The 27,134-nt window shown below is 44.1% G+C and overlaps 1 protein-coding gene and 1 long non-coding RNA gene across 5 annotated transcripts; one reads left to right on the plus strand and one right to left on the minus strand.

Annotated features, from left to right (window-relative positions):
* Positions 1–213: 213 nt before the first annotated feature.
* LOC147319788 (uncharacterized) lies at positions 214–7,497 on the minus strand. Of its 4 annotated transcripts, none has more exons than XR_015131591.1 (4): positions 976–3,079; positions 622–875; positions 356–541; positions 214–228 (listed from the first exon to the last, which is right to left on the minus strand). It is a non-coding gene; the product is annotated as an uncharacterized LOC147319788 (long non-coding RNA). The 4 variants fall into 4 exon arrangements; XR_015131589.1 differs by lacking the exon at positions 214–228 and adding an exon at positions 7,359–7,497 and having other exon boundaries at positions 268–541; positions 976–2,977; XR_015131590.1 differs by lacking the exon at positions 214–228 and adding an exon at positions 4,848–4,932 and having other exon boundaries at positions 268–541; positions 976–2,977.
* On the plus strand, positions 2,371–26,156 carry LOC147319789 (beta-1,4-galactosyltransferase 3). The gene is made up of 7 exons (XM_086312557.1): positions 2,371–3,000; positions 13,166–14,400; positions 17,770–18,005; positions 18,975–19,162; positions 20,662–20,784; positions 21,131–21,235; positions 23,269–26,156. The coding sequence occupies exons 2-7, from the start codon at positions 14,127–14,129 to the stop codon at positions 23,480–23,482; spliced, it is 1,140 nt and encodes a 379-aa protein (XP_086168683.1). The 5' UTR covers positions 2,371–3,000; positions 13,166–14,126; the 3' UTR covers positions 23,483–26,156.
* The last annotated feature ends 978 nt before the right edge of the window (positions 26,157–27,134 follow it).

Here is a 27,134-nt window from a genome sequence, read left to right on the forward strand (position 1 = left end):
AGAATATTAAGCGGGAGTCACTTTAATTGATTTAAACGCAGTCTCGCATATTTTAGGGTGGACCTTAGAGCCACGGCAGTTTTAGATGCTTCGATGCTGACTTCATTTTTCAGATCCAGCAGTCGCTGCGTTGTCACCACTCCGGACCAGCACCAGCCTTTTCATTTCATCTTTGTGGCACCGAAGCACCCGTTTAGACCTGATACTCACTCTCTGGGTGGGACTTGGCTTCATCGATGGGGATCATACAACACAAAAGTTACCTGTTCTTTAATGGCTGAAGTAATATCAGGTACAATCGCAACATTTACCAGATAAAATAGATACACTTATTAATCAGCAGTGGGAGCCATACATGAGATAGATGTAGTCCCGTGTGGATAAACTGCTGCCGCTTTTTGGCTTCTGGAGTTGACAGAGTCGACTCAGATGGATGCCGGTGCTGGGCCGAGCTTCTCGGCGCACCCCTGCCGGTCTTTGCGTCTCTGTTTTTAAGTTTGCCCGTGAGTTGAAGCATTGCAGCTGGAGGTTACCGCTGCCCCTTGAAGTGGGAGGAAGATGATTAGGAAATCAAATACACAAGTTAAAGAACCGCCTGTCCATCAGAGTGGTGGTACCTACAGGGGCGTGGTAGGAAGGATGTAGGTGACCTGGTCGAAATAAAAGGGACAGAGCTGCGGGATCGCTATTTCTGGGCAGGAGGACATCCTGGTGAATATTTGATCCACCCTGTGGTTTCTCCCAAAGCACTGTCGAGGGAAGAGTCTGTACCACAGGCCTGACACCACAACATCCATGCTGCTTTGAGCCGTTGAGGCGCTGACAGGAAGTAAGCTGTAGCGAGGTGGCTGGCCTGTCATCTCGATAACTGTTATCTTCGCGGAAACAGGTAAACAAAGGTGATTCAGTGCAGAGGCAGCCACAGCGATCATTCATGTAAACGCTTGTCTTCTGAAAGCATAAATGTTATCTTACCTTAAATGTGTTTGTAACCTGCTGCAGGCGATGAGTGAGTTGTTTATCTTTAAATTCCAGATCATCACAGTTTTAAATGACGACTTTGGAATGAGTATACAGACTGTATGGATGGATGGGTCCTAGCTGACATTTTTTGGGGGGGCTCCGTGTGCCCGTCTATAGACACACCCTTACTGAACCCAAAATATGATTATCATACAGAACAACAGTTCAAAACCTGCTGACAGCTGACGGCAGTGCCTCCCAACGAAATGAATGTCAGCTTTGATTTCTGTGAACCAAATTCAGATTAAATGGAAATTACTGCAGTGAGCTTTCTCTACCAGCACACATCCTGCTATGCTTCCTGTGCCATTTACCTTTTAGCCACTCGCCTAGCAGGAAATTTATGCACCTCACGAAACTCATGGCCTTATTCTGGATTATGTAATTGCCAGGGACACCCTCAAAACCTAAAAGTATAAAATAAAGTCGAGCCCACCACTGATTGTATTACAGGTAAGATTTATAGATTTGTAATTCAGATGAAATGTCTGTACAAAGGTCGGGAAAACAACTAATCTCCTTTAGGAACCTGTAAAAATAATAAAGCCATAAACAGTGAACAGAGGCACTGAGTTATTAAGAATATAACAGACTTGACTTCTAAAAACTGCCCTCAGGTTTGGCTGTGGGGGAATAAAGCACATTTACACAAAGACAGCACTCAGGTACAACCCTGAGGTACTTGTACTGGAGTATTTCCACGTTATACTACTTTATGCTTTCACTCAGTCCAGAGAGAAATGTTTAGTCTCTACTCCACTGTACTTACTAAGCTTTACTTCATGCACGATGGCTAACATAGCAGGCTTAAAAACAACACATTGTTGAAGTGCACTCGTTCTGCTCATTCTCAGCTCCACATTTTTAATGTTGGACTCTACTGGAGCAGCTTTGCATGAGTCACAGTTCAAAATAATGCTTATTTGTCTTACACTGGGCTTTTGTGCTTCCCCTTGGATTTTATTAAATGAACCCAACCCCCAGTCAACATACATATAATGTGCCACGTTTCCCAAAACTGAAGGTCTATGCTGACACTTCATTTTCTCGGTACCATTCATAATATTAATTACCTATAACTGGGCTCAACCATCCAACGTGATGGACAGTGCACAAGAGAGAGCGCATCCAGGGTGGAGACGAGTGTCAGAGGTCATTTGTGACAGAAGGATAGCAGGAGAAGTGAAAGGGCAAACTTACAAGATGGTAGTGAGACCTGCTGTGAGGTGGAAGGCTGAGCTGAAGATGTTAGGATTTCACTGGGAGAGACCGGGATGAACAGGATTATAAATGGACGTGTCAGAGGGACAGCTCAGCTTGAGCAGTTTGGAGACAGAGTCTGTGGAGAGCCAAGACTGAGACGTTTGCACATGTGCAGAGGAGGGATGATGTAAATGAGGGGCAACGAATGATGAAGAAGCTGCCACACAGGAGGAAAAAGGAAAAGCTCAGAGAAGATTCATGGATGTGATGAAGGAGGACATCCAGATGGTTAGTGTGACACAGGAGGGGGGTGACCCTTAAAAAGGGCAGCAGATAGAAGTACAGGTTAAAGATTACAGCTGGAGAATGTAATTAAAATACATCACAGACAGCAGTGATAAAGAAACATGTAAAAAAAAAAAAACCAAGGATGATTTCCATATTCATTGCTAGCTTTTATGTCAAAGCCACAGAAACAAAAAATAAAATAAAACAGTCTCCCGTGGGTCTTGGTGGCTGTTTTTGGAGCTCCTGTGGTAAAGCAGCAGCAGCTGTGGCAGGTTGTCGGTGTTGCTGAGCTCTGAGCTGTGACCGCGGAGGGGAGGAGAAAAGTGCCGAGCTGCAGCGGCTCTGCTCATTCAGCCTCCGAGCCAGCAACCAAACAGCAGCTCCAACTTCAGCGCACATCGGAAATACTGAGCAGGAAACGGGCAGCTGGAGGGACACCGACCGCTAACTGTCGCTTCACCTGCTGGGGGATAAAAACACCTTCAGGTAAGACTGAAAAAAGACGTTTGGTTGTTTTTATGATGGAGCCAAAACAGCTCCGTGTGGGGATGCTAGCCCGTTAGCTAGCCAGCTAAGTAACTAACTAACAACCTCCCCTCCGCGGATAGCGCGGCGCGGCTCGGCGTTCACAGCTGGCGAGGATCGGCTTGGAGTTGGGGTGGGAGCCCTTTTCTCGGATGTTTTTACATGATTTAAAAACCAGGAAAAAGTGAGCCCAGTTTAAAGGCAGTCGGGACTGTTGTTAGCTCCACTTAAAAGTAATCAGACCCCTGCTGGAAAACTGTCGATGCGAGCCCGAGTGTTACCAAGAATAAGGGCAAACACGGGGTTTAAATCAGTATATTAGCTCTTAGCAGCATTGCGTAAGCTAATGCTGATTAATACCAGCTCTAACTAACTTTGTGTCTGCTATAAAGCCCCCCGAAGTCTGTTTTTCTTCTTCTTCCGTTTTAGCTGATGTGTTGATCCTATAAGCAAAAGCCGACCCCGATAAAAGTTTAACGATGGCAGCTGCATTTACCAGGAAACTGGGTTCGTTATTAGCTAACTACTCTCTGAGCACTTTAACGTGCGGACAGAACTCGTTAATTTCGCCATTTCCCGCTACCTCCCTGCTATAAGGCAGGTTTCTCAGCCTGTCTTCCTGCCCATATGTCCTCGTATATGTGCTCTCCACAGCGGGACAAAAGGCCCAGCATGGCGGCCCCCTTCCCCCTCTGAACCCAGCCCACACTGGAGGTGAGAGAGCAGCAGAGGGGCTGCTCTTCTTTGTCCTACCGGGGAGAGGACCAGAGCTTCAGTCTGTCTCTGAAGTCGTCCTGCTCTTATCAGTCAGAGTAAACATGCTGTCACAGGTATTAAAGAGCTCAGAGTCCAGATTTATATCTTTATAAACTGAAGTGTGAGGTAAGCAGGATAAACAGTGATACAGATCATGAGGGCAGGTATTTTTTAAAAAGGTTTTCATGAAGATATAATACTTGAGTTTGTGTGTTTCAGGAAACTGTTTGGTCGAAGCCACTTCTCTATCTTGATTCTCACTTCTATAGTTTTTCAGGCTGCTGTGGTCGGGTGCTGTGAGCAAAGATCTGTTGGTTGGTTTTTTCTGTTTTTGAACACTTACCTTTAAATAAAATGAAATTGCAGAAACAAAATAAGTAATCTGTACTATTAGGTTCTGTTACCGAACCGTAAACCTGGGCTAAAATCACTAACGGCTGCTGGTTCTGCACCAGGTCTCATTTAATCTCTTTTTTTGTTGCTGCTGTTATAAAGTCAGATTAGTGTGGTTGGTGCTGGAGCTGTTATGTGTGACTTTAAAACACGCTTCATGCGGCCTTATCCTTTCTGTTTCAATATAACCTTGGGTCAGATTTGCTTAGGAAGGCTGAGACTCAGTATAAGCTCTTTCTGCAGAGGAGACACTTGACCACACTTTAAGAACGTTTCTGTTCTTTTCATGCCGTTTCTTCCTTTTTCTTTTAAATAGCACCCTCTGTGGTGCTTCCTTTTTTTGGCCTGCGTGAAGCGTTAGGCTCAGACCGCATTGTTGATAGCATCTCAGACAAGCTTTTCAGGATGTTGTTGTTTCAATACAGCTGAGCAGCTTCAGCATCATCTGCCTTCAGTGTTACATGGAGCTAGTTTTCGTTACAGCATGCCTTTTGTTGTTAGTGTAAAAAAGCCTTTGACACGTTTTTGTTTCCATATTTATCACGATAAAGATTTAGCTGCAGACGAATTGCATCATTGAATCATTTCAGTATTGCTTGATTTGAACTCTTATTTTTTTAGGTGTTAACTTTTAACATCAAAACATAAATTTTTACTACCTTGAATCCTGAATGTTGAAAAAGCTGCTGTGTTGTTATGTTGTTGCTTCTGGGAGGCCTTTGTGTTGTGGGTTATCTATCCCTGAGGAGATTTTCTTATCCCCATGGCTCCCATCTACAAACTGGTGCAGGTTGCTTTGATTGTCATTAGATAATAACTTTCCCTAATGGTTTGGTGAGGAAGGCCTCACTATGGAAACAGCTTGAGCCACCAGAGGCAGAAAGAGAGGAGAGGAGGTGGAAAAAGCTGGAGAATGATGGGCTTTTTTCCACTCTGTTCTCCTTCTCATGTCTCGGTGGAGTCGGACTGAGGAACAGCCATGGCGACGTGTACCAGCTGCACTGTGATGAATGGTCGGGGCTCAGGAGGCGTTGCCATGACAGGGTCCCTGGCACGCGCTGCGATGCAGACGCCTCTTTTCTCAGGGCATGTTTACACATTATTTCATCGCCTGGGCCTGCTTGGTTGGTACTTGAGAGGAAAGGCCTGCCTGAATATGCAGAGTTTAAGTGTGCAGAGCTTTTAGGAATGATGCGTCGCTTTTTCTGTTGTTTTGGTGACAGCATCGGGAAAAATACAGCTGTTGTGTAACCACATCTGACTGCACCTCTCCATGGTCACTAACACTGTTAAATACTCCTGTCGCTCAGCCTGTTTTTGGTCAAGACGGAGCTGTTTGGGTGTTGAGCAACACCGCGAGGCGCTTTCTCAAACAAACTTGATGTCCGTTTGCTTGCCTGGCTCAGTGCTGGTCTTTGCTGGCACTAACGTGAGACTCTAACCTGAACGAAGCAGTTTATCTTGCCTAAACAGAATCGAACGATGAGTGAAATCGCTCCAGCTGTTTCTCTAAATGTTGTTCCAGTATAGGAGCCCAGTCAGTGGTCTCACACGGCCGGCTATGAAGAATTAAATTCTGTGGTCTACATTTGAGGCTCGAATTCCTAAAACCTCACTTTGAACGAGAAAATGAAAATGAATTTTAGTTCTTAATTCCCGAGTGAAGGGAAACGTATGTTCACTGTGGCGTTTCCATTTTTGTGTGTATTTCTTTCAGTGGGGGGGTTTCAGGTGTAGCTCACAGTGGAAAAGCACCGTGGCCAAAGAAGTATCTCTGGGGGAAATACTTCCCCACTTTCATTTCAGACTTTGTACCTCAGCTCTGCTCACAGGCTGCACTTTGGAAGCTCGTGATTGTGCTCCAGATAAGAAGTCGTCTCTGGTTTTTAAGAAGTAACGAGACCTCAAACATACAAATATTAAGAAGGTTTGACCCATCTGTGGATTTACAACGCCTGTAACTCTGAAAATATTCAGAGTGTAAAGCTGTAAATGTGCATAGCTTTATGCATCCATCCATTTTCTGCAGCTTATCTGGGTCACTTTGTTAAATGTAATCGATTGTGCACACACGCTGCCTCTGAGACGTTTGGGAATAACTGAAGTAAAGAATTAGTAAGAAAAACTTTTGCCTCGAAGGCAGTTGCAATCAGTTTTGAGCAGCGAAGCAGATTTAACGACTTGGGGGGCGGGGCTCGACGCAGCCAGAATTTCCTGCTCAGATAACCACGACATGTAAACTAAACCGCATCTAATTTCCATTGAAAATTTGTGATCAGTTTTCGCTCAGTTAAGACAGGAAGGTGTGTTTGTGGTGTTCGGCCTCTGTGGTTACCACCACGGCTGTTCTCTTTACCTCCCTCCGTGCCTGCTGTTCTTCACTTCTGTGCTGTGCCTTTAGGAATTGAACGACACTGCTGACCGTGAGCTACGTGATCTAAATATATCTCCGCTCTTCCCCCCTCGTCCCTTTTTATTTTCTCATCTGCTCTTCGTTTCAGCACTTTTGTTCAGAACCCTCTTGGCTCCTCTTCATTCATTCATGTGTGCAAACACGCCTGCACCACATGGAGCTGTTGCTGAACTTTCTTTACTTGATTATAGAACTAAAGTCAGAGAAGATGTATTTGCATATGAAATTAATAGATGCAAAGCTGCGTTTCCACCTGGAGCGATGTTGTAGAGAGAGGAATGTTAATAATTTGACATACTGTAATTAAATAAACATAAACAGTCAGATTTCAGCTGACGGTAAAAGTAGTCGATAACATCTATCTGCTCCTTTTAACCACGTCAGCCATTTATCAGCCTGTATCATACGGCTGCCTGGACTGATTTTGTAGTTCTGGCTGAGGAGTTGCAGTAACGTGAAGTGCACATGGTGAAATAGAGGCAGGTCTGTGGTTATGTTACGCTACCCCGTGGATACTTGGTGCTACCGTGATACACCGAATATCCCAGTAAAGCTCGTCATCCCTTCTTTCCGACACCGTTTGAATTTGGTCTGTAGCAGAAATGAGTAATAGAGTTAGGACGTGTCTAATACGTGCCTGTTGCTGGGCCTGGGCTGTCTTTGAGGCTTGGTAACGATCCCTTGTAGTTTGAGTCGTGTTAAAAAAGAACTTTTTATAGTGAGTAATCCAAACCACACGGGAACATTCATGACTAACCTCGTGTTGTGGTTGGATCATCTCAGACGTCTGTTTCTTTCTGCCATGATTGTTTGTCTCGGCCCATCTGGGAGCTTCAACCTGAAATTTCACTGAGAACAACTTAACCCTCATCCTCCATCTTCCCTGTGCTAATGTGTTCCTATTAGCCTGACAGTTGCTGCGGTTTAGTTTTCATCTTTAGACCCTAGCAGCTGGGCAGCTTGCTTTTGTAAATAGTTTAAATAAATAAAGATGGCTGGAGGTTGAAGTTTAATGAAGACTTTGGGTTTGGGTCAGTTTTTAACTCGGTGGTGCCTGAGACTGGACGAGCATTGTGGACATAAAGACATGCCTACATGAACTCACAGTGACATAACAAATGTAACATGAGTCTTATAAATGTCGACGGTGCTTTAATGGATTATTAGGAAATCATCATGCAGCTATTAGCCGGCCTTGATTCACTCAGGAAATTCCCCGCCCCGAGCTTATCATCTTACAGGGAAAAGCAGAATATATTAACAATGGCGAACCAGCACAACAAGAGGGACTAAAATCTACACAGGTCTTCTTAAAACAAATGAGGATGTTGTACAGAATAGACTCTTCCTCAGCACGGAAGCTGAAATGCTCATGAAACTGATGAGTCTTCATCCAAGGTTAATTTAACCTCATACTGAAGGATCGTTTTCACAGAGGACTTAGTTGAACTTTAGATATAATACAAGTGATGAAAATAAATTAGTGAGGAGAAAAAGGGTGAAGGACTTGGTTTTATCTGGTAAAATGTATTTATACAGTTGAAGCTGGTGACATAACACGTGTGACCAACATTTGTACTTAGGGCAGGGACAGCTCAGCAGGTCGAGTGGTGGCCCCAAGATCAGGGGTTTGGCTACCCTGAGGTACCCCTGAGCAAGGCACCGTCTGCACACACTGTTCCCCGCGCGCCCAGCGGCTGCCCACTGCTTCAGAGTGAGTGGGTTGAATGCAGAGAGGAATTTCCCCACAGGGATCAGTAAAGTATACATCATCATCACATCATTATGCTGGTGGGCCCGAGTCGCTCAGTAGGTTTGCTGCCAAAACACTAACAAGCAGCTGATTCAGCAAGGCAACAAAAGGAGGAGTGACCAGGAACAGAAACGGGAAACAGTGCTACAGAAACCAATTAGTCACTGCAGAATTTCAGTGTGACTCTTAGTTATGTTTCTGGGAAGCTACATGTCAGGATACAACCAAGTCTGAAGAGCTTGAAGTGAAGCAAACTGTTGCTGTTTGATGTGTGTAGATGTTCAGTCTCTCATCAAAGAAGGGTCTTCACTTCCAAAAACCAGGATCCCGTCCCAGGCTATTCAACCCCTGCTGACTTTAATAGTTCACATGATGGTGGTGTGGGAGCAGTGTGTCACACCCTCACCCTTGACCCTGAGATAGTATTGACTCGTGTGATCCTTTAAGACCTGTGATTTCAGGGAGGGTCAGCGACTCTCAGGACTTCTCTGTATGGAGAACCCACATGTTTGGGGCTCCCATCAGTTTTTTTTAGAACTGAAGAAGTTTTGTTGATCAGAGGCGAAATATCTTCAGGAACCTGAAAGAAGTCCTGTTGTCTTTAACTGCATAAATCTACCATGACCTGGCCTGTGGCTTGAACATCCAGTGAGATGCCTGTGGTGGCACAGGTCGCTCTCTAATGCATGTGATTGCTAGATAGAAAACACTTAAAACATGGGTGTGAATGAGGCATCTTGTATAAAGTGCTTTGAGTTCTCTGGAAGAGTAGAAAAGCTATATAAGAGTCGTTCCATTCAACCTTTCCTGTTGGGATGGACCGATTCGATATTACGTATCGGTATCGCGCCGATACTGAACTAAATTACTGGATATTGGAGGGGAAACCATTAAATATCTACGCAGCTGACGTAACTGTGCAGGGGCGCATCTAGCAAAGTTTAGCCAGGGGGGCCGATAGGGCATTAACAGGGAAAAGGGGGCACAAAGACATACTTTTCTTTCTTATTCTCATTTGAAATGTCGAGCTTTTAATAAATAATTATCTGAGTTTTACACCCAAAGTCTTCATCTGATGTAAAATGTATAGAAGTCCATTACTGTATATAGTGACTGTTAAGTCTAATATACCCTAGTAAGCTAGAGTACTTTTTCCTTTGGGAAGGTACCATCTGTGCAGTCTGCAGTTCTGTTGAAGGAAGATGTTGAATCTATTTAATTATTGTTGAAAAATAATTTCTGTGCATTTTTTTTAACACATGCATTAAATTAAAATTGGGGACTGGTTCACTTTTTTTTTTTTTTTTTTGCTGGGAGTTTGCAACCCTGTTAGTTATGTTGTTTAATATTTCTGCTAAGTGCTCTTTAAAATGCCAGAATAGGGAGGATGCTGTAGGTTTACGTTTATGAGATTGATCAGTTTTGCTGAACTATGAAATATTTTAATGGTGTATTTTTTGCATACAGGTTTAACACAATAGCTTTAGTCTTTTTTGTTTGTTTGTTTGTTTTGTTAAAACTTGAGTATGAACTTTTCCAAATGCAGGAAGATGTTTAAAAAACTGTTTTATTGATTAAAAACACACTGTATCAGATTCACATCGGTATCGGCAGATATCCAAATTTATGATATCGGTATCGAACATAAAGTGGTTTGGTGCCATCTCTAGTTTCTTGTTGATCGGCGACTCTTCAGCCGGCTCAGCTCGAGTTGAACTAAACAGCGAGTGGGTACCACATGTTTGACATGTGCTAATGAAGGAAAATGTAGAGATTGTATACTTGGGTGGAAAATAAGAACACAGTAATGCTGGGAAACAGAGCAGAAAAGGGTCTCTCTGATGTGGCTCTAAATGCAGAGAGGAAGACCATCCGTGCAGGAGAGCCGATGAAGTCAAAAGCACAGAACGTCACCAGACTGCTGCTCTTCCTCTCTGTATTTAGTTCACTCCTCATCCTCAGCCAGCACAGAAAGATCCATGCAGCTCCGGGCCTCTTTTGCATGCGTGTAAGTTGGCGCCTGAGCTTTATTTAAAAGGCGCTCGCTGCCAGGTTCTCCCTTTGTGTGAACCAGCTCAGGTACAGCACGAGCCGCGAGCGCTAAAGTATCTTTGTTATTTCTGCTCTTCATAAAGAACGTGAGAATAGACGGGAGCGCCACGGAGCGCATGAATTCATTCTCCAGGGATCTTCTCCAGTTGTCTAGTAGATCAAGTTGGCACATAATATTAACATTAATAGCCATCTTATCTCCTTTGGTTAAAAACTGGAATTCAAGCATTGATTTGTGTGCATTGTTGGATAATATGTTGAGGTGTCTCTCCCGTCCACCTATAGATTATATCATTTGTGGAAAATAATAGAAAATCGAGTATTTTGGATTATTTTTCAAGGCTCGATTCCCATACATTGAGTTTGAGTGATGCTTGGCAGACACAGCAGACTAATGTTCCACCCTGCTGTGCTACGACTGGCCAACACCCGACGTCCTCGCCCTGCAGTTTCAGGAAGTCTGTCAAACACCCTTTAAAGAAAACTGTGCGTTTGTTTTCCCAGGTACACGATGTGCTTCGTCTATAATAAAAGCAGGTCGACAATTATTCAGCAGGTGAACATGAAAATATTGATAGTGGAAACAACTTCATGGGCCGAAAACTCAGCTGCTGTAGTGGTATGTGGCACGCGCAAATGGAATCTGTGGGCAACACTGATCATAGCTGTGCTGGAATCACAAGTCGAACTGGTTCAGAAATCACATGATCATTGAAGGCGCCGCCCTAGCAGCCTCCTGTCGACTACAATAAAAGAAGATTAACATGATTAGACGGCAGGTACTAGCAGTAGGAGTTTATTCAGAGCTCCTTTGGCCCGTTAAGGCTCCAGGGTTGAATGCACTCAGTGCACTTGAGTAAATTTAGAGATGTGCAGACCTTTATTCCCTCTGTCCAGTCACATGGTTGAAGTGCAGCTTCAGACTCATAATCCAGTGAATGTGAACCTTTTAGAAAGCGTCAGCGATTACTTCAAAACAGATTACGTTATTTATTTATCTGCTCAGAGTGGTTGAGATGAATTTCCGTTCTGTGGGATTAGCCACAGTCTCTGACATATAATGTCATAAACCATATCAAGAGGTTATAGGTGCCGGGCGACATGTCAGGGGTCAATCCTCCCATCTGCTCCCAGCTCTGATGAAAGTCTTTCGCAGAGGATTTCCTCTTCTGTTTGATCCGCATGTTCTCTCAGAGGGGAAATGGGAAACCCATTTAATATCCTTCACATGAAAATCCCCCAGTCAGCTGTTAAAGAACGAGGAGTCAGATAGCATCAGTACATTTCTGCAAGTTGATCAAAGTGTGTTTTGTTTTTGCATTTCTTCATTTCCTGTCTGTCGTTTTAAAGTTTGCGTGGAGTTCCCGAGGCACTCGGTGTTAAATGCTCAGAATGCGTTCGCTTTGTTGTCGAAATGAGCAAGACTAACACGGCTTTGATGGTATGAAGGAACAAAAAGGGCTCATTTTTCTCTCAGCATATCTTTGATCACATCAGTGTCTCTTTTTCGTTTGCCTACCTTTACAGCTCTTTTTTTGGGTCGTCCTCACACACACACACACACACACACACACACACACACACACGATTCAGCAAGCGGCTCTTATCTCCTGTTGCAGAGCAGGGGTGGGGAACTCCAGGGCCGGTGTCCTGCAGGTTGTAGATGTGTCCTTGATCCATCACAGCTGATTTACATGGCTTAATGACCTCCTCAACATGTCTTGAAGTTCTGCAGAGGCCTGGTAATGAACTAATCATTTGATTCAGGTGTGTAGATGAAGGGTGATGTCTAAAACCTGCAGGACCCCGGCCCTCGAGGCCTGGAGTTCCCCAGCCCTGTTGTAGAGTCTGAGCAGGAACAAATGTTCATAATGTGACCTTTTCCTGTGGGTACTTGATGCTGAAGTGCTGAAGATCCTATCATACAGTCTTCTTGGTGATGTTATACCAGAATTTTCATGTACCGATGATCTGCCTTGGAATAATTTCTGTATGTAGCACTGCTGCCACGGGTCTGTAATCTTTACCATTTCTATAGTTTTCAGATATTTTTGAGGTCTTGTCAATCTTTCTCTTTAAATACAGACCATATGTTCTCTTCTGAATGTTTTTCTATAAAAAATGTAAAAAGCAGAAGAATAGACATGGTGGCATTTCCACTAAATGACAATAAACAAAAATACACATTAAAAAATGTCCAGAAACTGATTACTTTTCAGTTAAAATAGGGTGAACTCCAAGTTCATGTTCAGGATAAAATATCGTTTGATTTTGGGTCGCGGTGTTTGATGTGGGTGCAGGTTCTCTGTCCATGTTTCCACCAGCCACGTAGCGTTCAGTAGGATTGGGATTAGGATTAGTGCTCCGAGTGCGGCTGCTTTAACGAGCGCTAATTGATTTGTAACTGAGGATGTGCTCGGCATCGCTGCAGCAGAGCTCGGGTCAGGAAGGACGACATCATCGGGTCCTTTCATCAGGAGCAGAAGGATGCACTGCTCCGGCTGCAGATTTTGGAAACTTCCTCGACGCTGTGATGCGTGGCTTCCCGTCTGCCGCCCACAGTGGGCAGCAGGGATCTCCCACTGAGTGATTAGTGCAGGCTTTCTGTTTGGTCTCTGTAAACAAACACAATCCATTTGTTTGCCTGTGCTGTAACAACAGCTCATTGTTTGTGTGCTGAAATCGCTGACTTCAACAGTTTCAGCCAAAGGATGTCAGTCAGTTTTAACACCCGCCCTGTTTCCTCTCCTGTCTTCCAGAGCCATGCTGGAGTGACCCGTCCAGTTCCTGTCGATCCAGGGTGACCAGTGAGCGGCTTAAGGTGGATCGCATCATCATGGAATAATAGCATTGGGAGTCAAAGCTCGACCTCTTCCTCCTCGTCCTCCTCCCCCTATTTCTTTTTCTCTCAGCCTCACTCTGTACTGAAGCCTCCCCCTAACAAACACTCACCCACCCACCCACTCACTCATGCAGGACCCTTCTGACCACTCCTCCCATGCAAGTCACGGTCCACTCCCACCGTCTCTCCAGCCAGTCAGGCGGTGAGCGGCTGGAAGCCGTGTAATCCTCTGTAAAGTATAGCGCCTATACGGCTGCATATGCTCCCCTTTGTCATGGCGGCTGTTGCTGTTGTGGAGGCCTCCCTCAGGAGAGAGCAGGAGGGACAGCAGAAGGCAGCATAAAGCTCACAAAGGCAGGAAGGGTGAGAGAAGGAGACGCTGCAGATTGTTCGGCTGGAGGCGAGTGAACTTCACAGGGCAGCGGATGGTGCTCAGTCGGTGTGAGACTCCATAATGTGGGGCTGGCATTATCTCCCCAAACCAAACACAAAGTGGACCAACAGTCAGCTCTGGAGATACCTACCACCTGCTGAGCAGCAGCGGGGAATGCAGTGAGGACAAAGTGGACCAGATTTTTTTCTTTTCTTTTTTTGTGTCTCAGTGTGGAATATTTTTCTACTTTTGTTCTGTTTGGGGGTCTTTGTGCTTACAGCCTACCAAAAGTGCCTTTTTGTGTGACATCTTCGCGTCTGACATACTGAAGTTAAATATTTCACAGATTGTCACTCACTTGACATTCGCCGTGCGCTGCCATATTCTGGATTATATAGGAAGGAAAAGGCTTGACGCCACCCTCCACTAACCCTGACAATCATCACCTGCTACGCCCGAGCAGCAAGTTCCACCTGTCTCCACTGGACCCATCCGAGCCGTCACCATGTTCAGTATTCAGTCCAAATGGCGCTACCTTATCATGTTCCTGGGCATCCAGCTGGTGGTGATGGCGCTGCTGTCCCGAGAGGGATACCAGAAGAGGGTCACTTACTTCATACGCATCTTCCGCAAGCCAGACGGGGGCGCTGTATCAGGCCGCAACCACACCACACCCACGATCAGTGGAGGGGACGTATACGCCAACCTCTCCCACCTGCCCAAAGCTCACGGCCATCGAGACGACACGCCCTACTGTCCCAAAACGTCCCCTCTAATAGGTGAGTGCTCATGCCACGTCTTCAGTGTCGATCCAAAGGTGGATTAGGCTTTTCTCCGTTTAGCCTTAAATAGATGTTCACTAGTTAAGTGGATCCATCGTAAAGGTTTAAGACAGCGATTCATACTTCAGGTAACCCTTAAAAGTTGAAGCTTGAATCTCTTGTTTAAATAAAGTATTTGGGACTTTGCGTCCTTGTAGGGCTCAGTGTAGCCTCTGAAGGTAATGCAGGCGAAGTCCCTAAAATTCAGCTCTGATTGATGAAACGTTATAGGTCATGAAAGTTTTTTGGCTTGTGAAGTTGAGCCAGTTGGGGTGGTTCAGGCATCTGACAAGGATGCCCGCTGGGCAAGCTGTTCCAGGCTTTCCCTGCCTCGGTGTTCCTCCAGACAGGCTGGGAGAGGGAGGTCTGGGCTTCTCTGCTTATGCTGCTGCGCCCACGACCCGGCCCCGACAAGTGGAAGAAGGATGGATGGAAATGTGGCTGTAATTGAACTTGTTCAGCTGTAGATTAGATGCCATGTCTTGGTGCAGGTGCCCTCGCCGGCAGTCAGCTGAGTGTGAGCGAGGACTGAAGTGCACTTTTATGCTTAAATGTTTCACCCTCACTACTGTAGTGTTCTCATATGCACAAGTTAGTAACTTCTGATTTTGTCTCACCTTTATTCAAATATAGTGTAAATATTCTTGTAATAAACAGGCAAACTAGACCAGTCACACGAGCCTCACTGCAGGGTTTTTCCTTTTTTTGCATATTTGAGTCACGTGACCTTTTTTTTTTTTTTTTTCATTGTTTAGCTCTGCGTTCAGTCTCAGAGAGGATAAACAAAACAGGTGGTATTGACTTAATATTAACTGAAGAGAAAATGGAAATGTATGCAGCACTTTTGTGCTTTTCGTTCCCCCGTTATATAAAAGCAGTATGTTTGTTCCTGTGGCTGACAGTCATGTTAAACATCATTTGAGTCAATGCGAGTTTGCAAGTAATACCTGTGAGCTGAAAGCTCTAATCACTGTTCTACAGCTCTGGCTGCTCTCGGCTCCTGATATGGTTGTCATCGAGCACAGAAGCCAAACCTACCTGCTGCACAAACCTTCTGTTTTGAGGAGGCAGCCAATCAGAAGAAAGCTGGATTAAATGGAGCGGAGTCAAAACAGCTTGTTTCAGACAGAACTGACTCGTTAAAAGACGATGTTAATGAAGATGTTAAATAATGAATAAATACATTTAAGAAGTGGAAATAAAGAATAACAGCTTGTTTACTCTCAGCTGTGTGTCATTAACACGAGCCAACCAACCACATTTTTGGCGTAACACAACAATAAGTGGCACAAACCGTCTCTCCTACATTGAAAACCAGTGTTGCCTCAGGCCAACATCGAGCCTCTTCAGAGCAGCCTCTGAACACGTGTCAGCGCGGCGCCATCACGCTAAATAACCATTGTCAAGAAGTTTCTACTGGTTCCTTCTGCTGTATCTTCAAGAAAAGAAACTGCAGAAGGAAAGTGAAGATAAATCCAGTGAGTGATAGAGGGTTTAAGTAAGAGAAATATTTCAGTTCACATTAAACTTAAAAAACATGTTTGTCCTGACCCAGACACGGGCTCAGAGCCTAACCAAATGTTACGTTTAAATGCTGTCCCTTTGAAATCAGATTTATTATCCGTGATGTAACATCTGGCTTCTGAGTGCCTTTTAGCTTTGAACCTGAAATCACGCACCTGGTTTCAGGTTTTATATAAAAATAGTTTGTTTTTCTCAGCGTGCTCTCTGTGTGGTTCCTTTCTCAGGATCAGTTCAGTTAGAATCAAAATACCTGTGGAGATGAGATGAGATTGACCTGGTTCAAGTTGCCTCTCAGATGAAGCCTGTACACAAACTCTGACCCCACAGCTGATCTGCACTCAGGTTTCCTGAGTGTGTGTGGATGGTAACAAAAGTCAGTTTTATTGCCTCCAGTTCACTTTAGTTTCAGTTTTTGTTATTGTCCTTATGGATAAAAGCCAAATACGGTTCTCACGTGTCACTCTGACCTCTTTAAAAATATTTAAATGTTCCTGCATGTTTCCCGTATGTCTGTCTGATATACAGGAAAGGATCTGTGTTTGATCACTAACAGGCTGGGGAAGGAGCGCCTGTGTGATCTTAGTGTCTAAAGGGTGTGACACAGTCGCTGCTTTTATGGTGCTAAGTTTATGTCCATCAATCATCTATAAAAACATGACGCTGCAGAGGGGTCATGACCTTCTCCACCCTTTTTCACCTGCTGTGGGGAAAGTTTCAGTCAACTCTTCATGTGAGTCGATGTCATCAAGTGAGCGCGCCTTACATTTCCTCTGGTTGTCATATTTCAGTGATTTTGTCCTTTCTGTAAAACAGATGTTTTTGTGGGGGCATTTCAGTGCGCTGACAGTCGTGTAGGCCACGTCTTTGGCTCTGTGGAAATGACGTGTGCACAATAAACGTAAGAGATGCCAACCATACGGCTGCCATCAAACCACTGAGCTCTGTCACACCGTGTGAAGGCACCATAAAGCTTGTGACAGTTTTCCACCTGAAGAGGTCTTTTATGCTCCGTGTTTGCCAGGATTTGACGTTAAAAGGAAACTGCTCTTTGTACCAGGAAGCTTTGACTATGAGCCCTGAGCTCACTGCGCTCTACTTGAACTCTTCTGTCAGCTCTGTTCCAGCTACGCCGTCTAAACCCAGAATCCTGCCGCATGTTTATTCAGTAATTTGAAACCACTTGAAGACCATGAATTGATATGAGGGAAGAAAAAGACTCTTGAAGAAAAAACAAAGCTGTTCGTCGCTGTAACACAAAGACAAACGAAACCTGCTGGAGGTTTGAGCGGCTCGGGTTCCTCCACTGGAACAGCTGAAAGGCTCGGGCGGGGATATTTGTATTTAGTCAGTTTGAAAACAGAAATCTGAAGCTTCCACGATGAGCTGACCTGGGTAGGCGGCACACCTGCATCTGTAACCCACCACCTGTTCACGTGATCTGATGAGTCAGCAGGCGTTGGAGCGACGTGGCTTTAAAAAAACAAACGTCAGCTTAACCTTGATTAATGCAGTGTGTATATATACTTTTAATATAGTGACAAATTTTCTCTCCTTTTATAGATATGTTTTTCTGTCCCCCTGACCTCAGGCGGGCGGCTGGACGAGCAGCGCGTGCAGGATTGTCAGACTGATCTCTACATTACAAACACGGCTGACTTTGTGCTTTTAAAGCTGACGTCTGACTTAATGTCATTTCAAAGCTTGATGTCACAAAGGACGGCTCTCGTACCCTGACCACATCATTTGCTTTCTGTCCGGTAACTATATTCATTCTTGGACGTAATTTATAACTTCTTTCCACAGGAGGGCCGATCCACGTCAGCTTCCCGTCACGCCTTAGTCTGGCCGAGGTTGAGAGGAAGAATCCACTGGTGGTGCGCGGAGGACAATACAGGCCGCCGGACTGTGTGGCGAGGCATCGCACGGCCATCATCATTCCCCACAGACACCGAGAGCACCACCTCAAGTTCCTGCTCTACTACCTGCATCCGTTCCTGCAGCGGCAGCAGCTCCAATATGGCATTTACGTCATCCACCAGGTTTCTATTATTTCTATTTTACACTAAAATTCAGAAGGCGGTTGGAAATTAATTTTACTGTCTTTGTGTTAATGTTTAGATTTATAATATTTGGAGTATTGAGGGTTTTCATTGTCTAAGGTGATGCACTAGTTGATGCTTGATAAAGAGCGCCCTCTGGTGTGTGGTCACTGGATGTGCATGTTGGATGATAAGAAATCTGAAGCAGCTCAGAGGTTTAATCTGTTTAGAGCTCACTGATGTTTCACTCTCAGCTCTTTATCTCCTGCGCCTCTTGAGCTGGATCGTACCATCACACTCTGTGATGATTTTCAATTAAATGCTTTTATAAATGATATTTTTATTAGTTTTGCTCAGCTGGATTCAGTCACATTCTGATAGTGCTGTTAAATGTGTGTTTAATGTGCTGCTAGCTAAACTTTCTAGTTCTGGTTCATTGGCGTCTTATTTATCAGAGTTTATGTTACACAGCTGAGTCGTGGCCCGCGGTCACAGGACATCGTTGCATTCGTCGCTCCATCAGGTCTCTCCTGGGAATGAGACACTGGGTCTCAGTGGGACTACCTGTGGAAAAGTAAATGAATAAAATACAAAAAATGTACGTTTGGTCCCGCTAGATCGTAACCCCCAGTGGGCGGGGCTTATGTCTCCTTTGTTCTTGGATTCTCCAGCAGCGCGTCGGTTCATCCTGTCTGAAACAAGCTCCTCCTCCTTTTATGCAACAGTCTTCTGATTGGTTGCTCGTTTCACACAAACTCCCTGAAATGCTTTTAAAGTTTACCTCACTAATCCCTGTTTAGCACAAACATCACAACGTTTCTGTGGCTGAATATTTGACCTGCTGAAGTCTGTTGTGCGTCCTCCTTTGAGTGAGAACGTCTGGCTTTGTGCATTTTTCATTTACACAAATATTCCGTTTAAACTTGTTTCACGGTCACGTGAAGAAACATTTTTGTTTTTCTTCTGCAGGCTGGAAACTACACCTTTAACAGAGCCAAGCTGATGAACGCCGGTTTCCGGGAGGCCATGAAGGAGGAGGACTGGGACTGTCTCTTCTTCCATGATGTGGACCTCATTCCAGAAGACGACCGGAATACGTACGTCTGTGACTCGAACCCCAAGCACGCGGCCATCGCCATGGACAAGTTCGGCTACAAGTATGTCTGAGAACGACCGATACATGTCGTGGTTTCAGTGCAAGCTGTAGAATGAAGTGCTGTATGAAAGCAGTCCTGTGAGTGGGCAATATTTCACTTTAGTTCAAATAAACCAACCAATAGAAAAAGTCCACAAGCCTTCTCAGACAGCCCTCATTTGTCCTTCAGTGTAGCCCCTTTTCCATTAGCACCTGCTCGGATCGCCACTACAATCCGGTTCTACCTAACATGCATGGTTGTCCTCGTAGCGACACGTCCGAGCGTCCTGCGACGTGACTAATATGCGGCACGAACGCTACAAAAAAGTGGATGTCGAGGTGACGATATGCCTGCTGCTCTGTCTGTGGCTTTTCACGGCCTTGTTTTTGTAGCCGTTCCCGTCGTTGCCAGGTTTCAAAAATGGCGGTTTCATGATGACTCATCGAGTGATACTGCTGACCAGCCAATCACTGACAAGCATTCTGATGACATCACATTTAGTACCTGCTCAGATCGCTTGGGGACCCCGAGAGAGCAGATACTAAAAGAAGGTACCTCTACCCGGTGCTGTGACCTAATGGGAACCCCTGAAAACTGTGGCGACCCAAACGTAGGTGCTGATGGAAAAGGTGCTGCTTTGCTCCAGAGTGTAACACTGGCTCAGTCAACACATTTAGATATTAAAATGAAATAAATTCAGATAAAATGTCCTGAAAAAACAGGATGAGTTGATTAGAGTAACTCGATAAAATGAATTAAAATATAATGTGACAAAAATGTGTCATGATGTCAGTTGTAGAAAAGGTTGCATTTAAAAAACAAATAATACATAAATAAAGCAGCAGAATAGTAAAGGTACAATAAACCTTACTGTTAATGTAGTTTTTCTATATGTAATAATTAATGTGCTAAAGAGCTCTGTAACTAAAAAAGCATCTATAATGTGTCCAAGTGAAATGTATTGAATATAATCTCTGTGGTAAAACGGTCCAATCAGCAGAATAAAGCAAAAATAACTTAATGAGTGAAGAATAAAATAATAATATTCTATCAGTGCAGGGTAGAAATACCCAGATGTTTCTCTGCTGGACAGATGTGTTGGCTTGTTTAAAGTTCTTACTGGAGGTAGCCTGAGGTAAAGAAGGGCGGGTTTTACTCGAGCTCGTCCACCCCACGTGGTTACTGTTGATTTGCTTTTATCTTTACTTGAATTTTATCTATACTTTAATTTGAAAACATTTCCCTTGACTTGAAAGTGTTTGTGCACTGCTGTAGTTTTAAATGAGTTACAGAAATAAACTTGGCTCAGTGAAACTTTAGCTTCTGTGTTTGCTGCATGGACCCGGCGACTCTGCAGAAGCTGCATGTGTGTGTTTTGTTATTTAAATGCCAGAGTTCAGTTTCCACACACCTGCCATATATTCTAACCTGTCTGAACAGTACAGAAACTAATAATAAAACCCTGATGCTCTTTATTCCGCTTTTAATTTGTCTTGTTTTCTAATCCTAACCCTCTCCAGGCTTCCATACAAGATGTATTTTGGAGGCGTGTCCGCTCTGACGCCCCTGCACTACCTTAAAATGAACGGTTTCCCCAACAATTACTGGGGCTGGGGCGGCGAGGACGATGACATCGGAGTCAGGTGAGCATCGTGCGGTTCGGTTTCAGGGTTCCTCATAGGCTCCACATGAAAGAGCGAGGCAGCCTCTGTCATATTGCATTTTATGCGCTCTCGCATCCATAAACTGTCCGGGGCAACAGTAGAAACCTGTTATTGATCAGGTGAATTCTCCAACAGTCACCAAGAGCACAAACATGGTCCAGAGATCCTGACACAGCTGAGTCAAACATTACTGGAGACCGAGGCTAGATGTCAGTCAAAGTGACCCCACCCCTGAATTTAACCCGTAATCATGTGGGAAATGCTGTGTGTGTCCTCAGTGATCAGGAGGGGTGATCGGTCTAACGCTTGTTTCTGGTCTCCACAGAGTCTCTCTGGCTGGCATGTACATCACTCGTCCTTCACTGAAGGTGGGCCGGTACAAGATGATCAAACACAAGCTGGACAAAGGCAACGACGTGAACCCAAAGAGGTACTGCGGCCCGAGTGCTCGCTGGGATAACGAGATCTCAAGTCTGAGCACAGAAACGACCAGACGTGACTCGCTGGCCATAGTTGGATACCAGAGTTAGACACACGCTACGTCACAGCTAGCTGGAAGTTGGGCTGCGTATCGTCACAGATTTCTAGAATTGATTCGATTTGAATCGAGGACATTTTGCTTCAGTCGGAAATATTATAATTCTTATTATTTATCAGTACATATACATATTTTTATATCTATAAAAAGAAAGCTGACACTTGTGAGACTTGATCAAAGGTGTGAGCATCACAGCAGATGCCTTTGTGTCAAAGAACTGGGGATAAAACTACGGAGCCCCGCAGGGGACATGGGAGAAAAAAATTAAGACGGACTTTTGCGAGATCTCACAAAAGTCCGTCTTAATTTTTTTTTCTCCCATGTCCCCTGCAGGGCTCCGTATAAAACAGAAAAACATGAAGGAGATTTTTTTTTTTTTTTTATAGCAGATGACCTTAAAAATATTCAGCAGTAGATCAAAAACAAAAGAAAACCACGAATCAACACATGAACATGACCTGATGCTGCTGACGTGAAGCAGAGCAAAGTTAGAGGTTTGATTAGAGACACAGCTGAGCGTTTTGCAAGTTTGCATAAATTTAAACAGTTTAAATTTCTTCAGTATTGAACAGCAGAAATGAAAAAGTCATTTAAACCGCAGCGGCCGACAGCGCTGTAAACAGCTGTAGACTGGTGGGTAACAAGCAAGCGAATGGGAAACAGTTCTTGAAGTAAACAGCGAGAGAGAGAGAGAGAGAGAGAGAGAGAGCTGTGCATGAAGTGGAGGCAAAACAGCAAATCGGAGGGAGTTCATGACGACGTGTATGTGAAGCGTAGTTTGCTCTTCTTTGGCTGCTGGTTCAGTCAATTTTGACTGAAGAAAGATGAAACCTGCAGCTTCAGAATCTATCGCGAAAAAAAGACGTAAACACGGAGCCGACGCATCTGATGTTAGCGAGCTTCATTATGTAAATTTTGTCCGGAGCCTGAATGATGCAGATTTTGAAGATATTAAAACCCCACACTCCAAAACATTTCCTTCTTCATTCCGACACACGCGTCCTGCAAAGATTTCCATACTTTGACACTTTCCCGACTCTTCTCGGGTCAGCTGGTCATTTTTCCCGTTATTCCAAACAGTCGTGCATCCTACAGGGATTTCCAGAGCGGTGCCACATCATCACCTCTAACATGTGTTTCTCCTGCCTCCCTTTGCATTTTCATTTGTTGGCATGTATAAATGCTGATACCGATGCAGATCGGCAAACTAAAATTAGTCGGTGTTGTTCAGCGTTGGCGCTTTAGGGCAGTGGAAACTGGAAACTGTATCTTCTAGATCGTCTAAGGAGCTCGGAAGTAAAAGAATCTGGACGTCTTTAAGTTTCTTGAAGATGTTTAAACTCTCATCTGAGACGCTTCTTCAGTTCTGAGAGTAAACGGTGGAGCGTCTCAGGTGTTTAACCCTTAAGAAGGTCGTTGACCAACTATTGGTCATGTGCCTCATCACATGAGCGACGGTGTGAAAAAAGGTCATTGTCAGCAGCGGTTTTGGGCGAGCTCATTGTGAAACCTAGCCCCACCCTATCATGTGACTGAAAGATGGCCATGGACATAGATGGCTTCTTTCACTCCTGTTTCAAACATCCTCAACGGAGTGACCTTTAGGACAGAGAGGTGTAATGTCTTCAAGAAACCTAAAGAAGTCCAGACGCTTTAGTTTCGTGGCTCCTTAGACCACGATGAACCTTCAGACATCTTTTAGAGGAAACCTGGTCCTGAGTAAATTACAAGTGAGGCCACAGGCTGTTTTTATTTAAGCCAGATTACAGTCTGTTCACATGTTTGCTTATGGACACCTGTTTACTGTCTACTGCACTCTCGAAGTGGAAAAGTGTTTGTTTGTTTGTAAACAATGAAACAACGAGGTCATGATTGTGCTGTTTCTCCTGGAAGAGTGAAGATGCTCTGCTTCGTGTGTCTGTCAGGTTCAACATGCTCGCTAAGACGCGTCAGACCTGGAGGGCGGACGGGATGAACACGGTGGAATACGAGGTCATCTCGCGGGAATATCTGCCCCTGTACACCAACATCACCGTGAACATCGGCACGGAGGCCGGCCTGCACCCGCCGCCCCGGACTCCCGGCCCCGCTCCCAAGGCTGAAGCTAAAGACGCCGCTGAAAAGCTCAAAGAGAAGTAGTCCTCGCTACTCTCACTTCAGACGGATAATCCTATCAGTACATGCTGTATGAAGGTGTTGGGTTTTTTCCTCTAGATTTTTCTTCTGTAAGTTTTGTCGCCCGAGTGTCGCTCCGCCTTCACGTCGTCGGGCGTGCTGGATGATGAAACCCCTAAATCTGTTAAAGATGGATCAACTCTTCTAAGTGATGTGCCGCTTCCTCCGGTCCTGCTCTAATTTATTCTTCTGAGGGAGCCGCAGCCGAGAGAGGGGGGCGGGGCTAACAGTTGGACTCTATGAGTTTATATATCTGCAGCGCTGTGGTCGCTGGTTTAACCGTGTGAGGCCTTAGAATCTATTTTTTTGTCTCGTCTTTTCACTCGTACCTTACTCTACCGAGGATGGTGGATTTGAAGGAGCAGCAGTCGCACTGTGTCAGCCTCTCGTCTCAAAGCACCGAAGGGGTTTTCTGTGCTTCTGTTACCGTCAAGGCAAAGTTCTCGCTTCTGCACACCTGTCTGTGAACACCTTTGTTTTACAAAGACAAACGTATCTTTTAAGATTATAGATGAGCTTGTGGAAGTACAGCGGGAGTGATTTCATGGTGTAGATGAAGTTACGGCTCCTCTTTTTTCAGCCTTTTACACCATCTCCTTAAACTTCAGTATGTCTGGCGTCTTCTGATTGAATTCATCTCTTCTGTCTGAGTTCAGTGGGGTTAAGCTTTGCATCAAAATGGAGTCTTTTTTTCTTTTCTCTGATGCTTTATATGCAGTGAATTTGGATGTGACACTAATTATCCTCAATCTGCACAAATCTGGGAAATTAAATGGAACGATGAAATTCAATGGTCACATTCATTAAGCTAATCAAACATTAGAAGAAAACTGTAATCAATATTTAAGGCCAATGACATTGGGCAATATTTGGGGTACTTTATGTAAATCCTGGTGTTTTTAATAATTGTTAAAATCCTTTGGAAGAGGTTTCAAGAGATGACGACACACTTTAGTGTAATGCCAGTTACATTACGAGTCACCTTAAATAAGAACTTGTTGATGGAGCTGAATAGAAATGCAAGAAGTTGGTGGTGAAACACTGCCCCCAGTGGTCAAAGTTGTAGTTACATTTTGTAACTTTAAGGTGCCTTTAAACTATTTTAATTACTGAAACAAGAACACTGAATGATGGCCTTGCAGGAAATGACAGCGAATCATTTTGGTACAAATTATTTGAGGAAACTGGCACCTGCTTTACCTATTAACCACAGCGATCAGCAGCCACCCACCCAAATAGTGTTTATGAGGCGAGTATGGAGGGCAAAGTTTGTGTGTGTGTGGGGGGGGGGGACATGCATTTACTTTTGTAATTTAAACTAAATAAATAAATAATGTGGTTTGAAAATGTAAACATTCAATTTCTATGTAATACAGATTATGTAGACGACATGAGGCGGACAGACATTAGCTCAGTCTTGATTATAACTGGTTAACTTGCCAAACAGACAGAATTGAAAAAACACTAATGTAAGTATGAATAATGCATGCAGGTGTTGAATATTATTTTTTTTAACAAACTGTGCACCAACACAGAAATGGCTCAAATGTAGTGTTTAACAAGAAAGTATTTATTTTCTTGTTAAATTATGCCTTTATTTTGTTAGTCCTCATTGTATCCTACATATGCCTCAGTTTCTTCTACTGACAGATCTGTGTGTGTGGGGGGGGGGGGCATCGTCACCAGTGAGGCTGGCTGCAAAACCAAAGAGGATGCTGACGGTGTGAAAAGCTGTGAAATAATAAAGTATAGTCCAAATATTTGTGTAACACTGTCGGTGCAGAAACACTACAGACCACACAGTAGTTTTCAGGTATCAGACAGAGACTGTATGTAAAAGATGGCAGATGTGTGGACTTCCTGTTTCATGTGGCGGTCCAGAATGAGCGGGCCTCTGAGGAGTCGCAGAACCAGCATGTACATTTATTAAAGTAAAAAAAATTTTGATGGGAAGGATTGATGTGATGTCACAGTGGCTCCGTCCATCATTTATATACAGTCCATTATGTACGATGCGATGAACAGGAAGCAGTCAGTCCCCTCGACTGGCTCTACATGTTAGTGCAGTCCTGTTTTTGGGGCCACCTGCTGGTCGTTAGAAAAGATTGCAGGTTTAAGGCACGATGCTACAGCCATCTTTTATATACAGTTTGTGGACGGGGATCATTTTTGACGTTTTTTGTTTTTTTGCTCTGTAAAGACCTTCGTTTTGTCCTGTCCTGTCCTGTGTGAAGACTATGACTTTACTCTGAAATCATATTCAACCTTTGGCCTTACACACTCATATAATATCGTCTATATATCTGTACTGGGAGTTGGCATGCATGGCCAAGAACAACTTAGTGCTGAATACATATCAGTGCTCACTTCAAACATATGAAGCATGCTGTGTTGTGAACTGGAAACTTGTATTTTGAGCATTTACTTCAGCGTATCAAGCCGCCTCTACCTGTGAATATGTTTGATTCTTTAAGCTGCTTAAACGTTTTCTTTGGTTTGACTCCGTTCTGATGTGAAAATAGAAATCCGTAGCCGCAGAGTGAAGTTACCCAGGATGATGTAATTGAGTTATTTCTGCGCCCCTTATGAATTCTGCACAGTCCAGAGTGGCCTTAAATTCATTAATAAATGATTACTCAAGAAGACGTGCTGACTCTACTTCTTTGGGGGTGAGTGTGTATCATAACTGATAACCGCCAGCCAATCAAAAATCACTTATTCAGCAGCTTTCAGTAAAAACAAAAGTTAAGGGGCTTTTTTAAAAACATTTACACGTCTTACATTTATGAGAAAGACTGGCAAAGTTAATAGAAAAAATGACACATTTATTAGGAAAAAACCAGCAAAATTCTGCAGAAAATTTGGAAAATTAATAATAAAGCTGGTAGAAGGAAGAAGCAACGCTAACACAGTATGTATGAAATGTTCACATTTAAAACCCCTGGAGGGTCTTGGGTCGATTTGTGGCTATTTTCAAATTTTGATTACATGCCATTTGCACAGTGTTGAATGGACTATAGCCAAATTCTCCAAAAAAAAGTTTGATATGATTTTATTTCAAAATTCAAGTCTGACTTCCTTCAATTAGCTTCAGTGGCTAAGCTACAGACAAACTTACACTATTGGGCTTAGTGGTCGATTTGTGCCCATTGAAACCCATTATAAACGCTATTTTTCACTGCAAATTAATTACGGTCAAAGGGATCGTAGATGTTTAACTTTCATTTTCATTTTGCAGGACGGGCCTTACAGTTGTAATTTTTTTATTTGTCCACCGGGTGGCGCCCTTGCTCCACATTTGACCCCGGGCTGGAAAACAGCGGGCTGCTTAGATAGACCTGCGGGAAATGAAGCCTCATTTCCGGCGTGCAGCAGCGGCTTCGCCCGCTGATCGGGCGGGACCATTTTTTGGTCCCTAGGACTGTGAGAGGGTGCTTTTTTTTTTTTTTTTTTTTTAGTCAACAGGAAATGACGTATTTGTTGTCACGTGGTATCGGGCGTGTGTACTGGAAAAACGGGTCCCCGGTGATCGTGCCCCGGTAATCGTCGCGACTTACCCCGGCAAGATGCACTTATTTCGGCCTAGAGGAGAAGCATTTGCCGCCTGGAGACCATT

Source organism: Aulonocara sp. 'chitande type north' Nkhata Bay, linkage group LG11 (assembly GCF_057382095.1).
Source record: "Aulonocara sp. 'chitande type north' Nkhata Bay isolate Kocher_YH1m ecotype deep benthic linkage group LG11, A_spYH_male_GT1.1, whole genome shotgun sequence".
Taxonomy (NCBI): Eukaryota; Metazoa; Chordata; class Actinopteri; order Cichliformes; family Cichlidae; genus Aulonocara; species Aulonocara sp. 'chitande type north' Nkhata Bay.